The sequence below is a fragment of the Oncorhynchus clarkii genome, chromosome 23 (assembly GCF_045791955.1).
Source record: "Oncorhynchus clarkii lewisi isolate Uvic-CL-2024 chromosome 23, UVic_Ocla_1.0, whole genome shotgun sequence".
Taxonomy (NCBI): domain Eukaryota; kingdom Metazoa; phylum Chordata; class Actinopteri; order Salmoniformes; family Salmonidae; genus Oncorhynchus; species Oncorhynchus clarkii.
Genome location: NC_092169.1, coordinates 3094015 through 3097306, shown reverse-complemented (window position 1 = coordinate 3097306; position 3292 = coordinate 3094015). Strand labels below are relative to the sequence as shown.

General features: G+C 39.5%; 1 protein-coding gene across 1 annotated transcript; it reads left to right on the top strand.

The window, feature by feature from the left end:
• Nucleotides 1-1020: 1020 nt before the first annotated feature.
• Nucleotides 1021-2584, top strand: LOC139381748 (N-acetylneuraminic acid phosphatase). The gene is made up of 2 exons (XM_071125497.1): nt 1021-1225; nt 1382-2584. The coding sequence occupies exons 1-2, from the start codon at nt 1136-1138 to the stop codon at nt 2021-2023; spliced, it is 732 nt and encodes a 243-aa protein (XP_070981598.1). The 5' UTR covers nt 1021-1135; the 3' UTR covers nt 2024-2584.
• The last annotated feature ends 708 nt before the right edge of the window (nt 2585-3292 follow it).

Here is a 3292-nt window from a genome sequence, read left to right as displayed (position 1 = left end):
GCTTTGATAGGCTCCCTGGTCTTTGTAGTTGAATCTGTGCTTGAAATTCAAAACTTGACTGAGGGACCTTACAGATGTATGTACTGTATGGGGACAGAGGAAGGGTTAGTCATAAGAAAATCATGTTAACCCCTATTATTTCCCACAGACTCCATGTTACATATTCTGTGATTTGTTAAACCAAATTTTACTCCTGAGCTAATTATTTCAGCTTGCCTTAACAAAAGGGCTGAATACTTATGCAATAACTATATATTAGTTAACATATCTAATTAATCTCTATTTTCTTTCCACTGACAGAGTATTGAGTTCATTGTTGACAATAAATGACAATTAAATATATTTTAAATCACACTTAACACAATTTGAAGAGATAAAAGGGGTATGAATACTCTGCAAAGCACTGTATACTTAGATTTTAATTGATCACTCAAGGAGAGTTTCATAAAAATAAAACAAATGGTTTAACTTAAAAACAATTGCAACTCATGCATCATAAATTATATACATTTGTGAAAGTAATGTATGTGTAAATCTTTAGTTAAAAGGTGCAATATGCATAAATCGCTCTGCCATTTCCTGGTTGCTAAAATTCGAATACTCGCCTATTTTCAGTTTGTGACAAAACAAGGAGTCATTGTACCATCTAAACTGCTGTGAGATATATTTTCCAAATCCAAAAATATTGTATTTTCAGCTGTTTGCTGGTGTACAAAAATAAACAAAAACTAAATTTAAGAACTGGAAGAATAAAAATATCGCACATTGAACAATCTACCGCTTCTTAACTTGTTTTCAATGAGAATCATAGAACCATAACTGGATCGGGTCACCCAAAAAGTTACATATTGTAGCTTTACAAGGCTTTAAGATTGGGGTTGCAGATGTCCTTGAAATTACTTGCAAATAGGCCTATTTATCTGGAACTTATACTGTTTTATGTGATATATTGACGCTCTCTAGTGGCCAAAACGAAAAAAATTGATCTGAAAACCTACAGCTCCCATAATGCGTTTCTTTATTGCCAACATTTCCGCATTGAAGGCATGCATTTACAGTAGCTAGCTAGTAACTTGTTTCGCCGTATAAAAGCTATACTAACATTACATTTCTTTGTAACCTGTTGATAGCGGCAATGAACAGTGAAGGTATCAAGGCGATATTGCTCGACTTGGATAACACGCTCATTGACACAGCGGGTGCCGGTGGAGTGGCCATTCAAAAAGTGAGTAGCGCGGCCGTTTCATGACATTCCATTATTTCCCACCGAGTAAAGTAGGCTTACAGGTACTTGATTCGATTGTCCTTTGCTTGATCAAAACATTCCCTGGGTTGTTTAGGTACGCATATTACGATCAGCATTGATTTCCTTGTTTCCTAGGTCACAGAGCTCTTGAAGACAACATTAGACCATGAACACATCATTGCCATTTGTGACAGATTTAAGCACAAGCTCCATCACGAGACCTTTGACCCAGCTGGTGGTAGGACAATAGATGAGGTGCGGATCAGCCACTGGGAGGAGAGCATCCAGGAGGTTATGGGTGGGAGTCCCAGCTCTAACCCCACCCTTGCCAGTGAGTGCTACTACCAATGGAAGAACACTCGCCTGGAGCTTCTAACCATAACACCTCCAGTACTTACCCTGCTGAAGCAGCTGAGGACCAGCCACAAACTGCTGCTGCTGACCAATGGAGAGACCCAGACACAGAGGGAGAAGGTAGTGGCGTTGGGGTGTCAGGGGCTGTTTGATGCTGTGGTGGTGGGGGGAGAGCATGCAGAAGAGAAGCCAGCCCGCTCCATCTTCACCCATTGCTTTGGCCTGCTCGCGGTGCAGGCTCACGACTGTGTTATGGTGGGAGACTCCCTGGACACAGACATTGTCGGGGGGTTTAATGCAGGGGTTAGAGCCACAGTGTGGATTAATAACGGAGGGGTGTGTCCACCTGAGGGATCTGTCAATCCAGACTACACCATTCCCTCTGTGCTGGATTTACCTGAGGTGCTGGCCAAGTTGAAGTGAAAGTACAGGGAACAATGTCTAAACCAATCACATGAAGATTGTTTCCAAAGGCCTGAGTTAATGAAAACACATTTTTTTGTAAAAGGGATTGTCAAAATCATCTTATTTTCTTTCATATTCAATCTGGATGAAAGACAAAATTACTTTACAGCAACAATTATTTGCTTACCTACCAAAATTCTGTTTCATTGTTCATCGTCTCTACTCTCTAATGCAGCTAATGTATAATTCTGTCATTTTATGTTATCTGTTGGTGGAGGTAGGTATTACATATAGTTTACTGGAAATATGAAGCTGAAGCCTGTGCACAGGTCCGAAACAACTGAGCCACTTGAATGTGTCGTGATTGTCATTCCGAAAAGTAACGTCTACTTAGTCTAAATGTCAAAACTCACTTTCCCTAGTGGTCACATGAATCAACTTTGTCTAATGCTTAAAGTACACCATCAAAGTGTATTTTCTTACAGAATGTCACTCTAAATAGACTGATTTACAGTATTGTATGCTGATAAATACTCTGAGGGAAAATGTACTTGATATGATTGTGATGTGTTGTTTCACCTAGCCCCCTTAAGATGAATTTACTAATTATAAGTCTCTGTGTATAGAGCGTCTGCAAAATGACAAATGTTATTTATATATTACAGTTACTGTGCAATATCTTTACAATTTTTGGTAGATTCCAACTATCCTTTGACTTATCTCTTAACTCAGCCATTATTTATGACAGGTTAGAGACCATTTTTATTTTTCACCTTTATTTAACCTGGCCAAGATAAAGCACAGTAGTGCGACAAAAACAACAACACAGAGTTACACATGGGATAAACAAACGTACAGTTAATAACACAATAGAAAAATCTATATACGGTGTGTGCAAATGTAGTAACATTAGGGAGGTAAGGCAATAAATAGCCCATAGTGGCGAAATAATTACAATGTAGCATTAGCACTGGAGTGATATATGTGCAGATGAAGCTGTGCAAGTAGAGATACTGGGGTGCAAAAAAGCAAACATAAATAACAATATGAGGATGAGGTAGTTGGGTGGGCTATTTACAGATGGGCTGTGTACAGGTGCAATGCTCAGTAAGCTCCTCTGACAGCTGATGCTTAAAGTCAGTGAGGGAGATATAAGTCTCCAGCTTCAGTGATTTTTGCAATTTGTTCCAGTCATTGGCAGCAGAGAACTGTAAGGAAAGGCGGCCAAAAGAGGAGTTGGCTTTGGGGATGACCAGTGAAATATACCTGCTGGAGCGTGTGCTACGA

Coding starts and splice junctions, on each gene's coding strand:
- LOC139381748 (XM_071125497.1), top strand. CDS start 1,136: ATGAACAGTGAAGGTATCAAGGCGATATTGCTCGACTTGGATAACACG. Junction 1,226..1,381: donor GTGGAGTGGCCATTCAAAAA/GTGAGTAGCGCG, acceptor CTTGTTTCCTAG/GTCACAGAGCTCTTGAAGAC.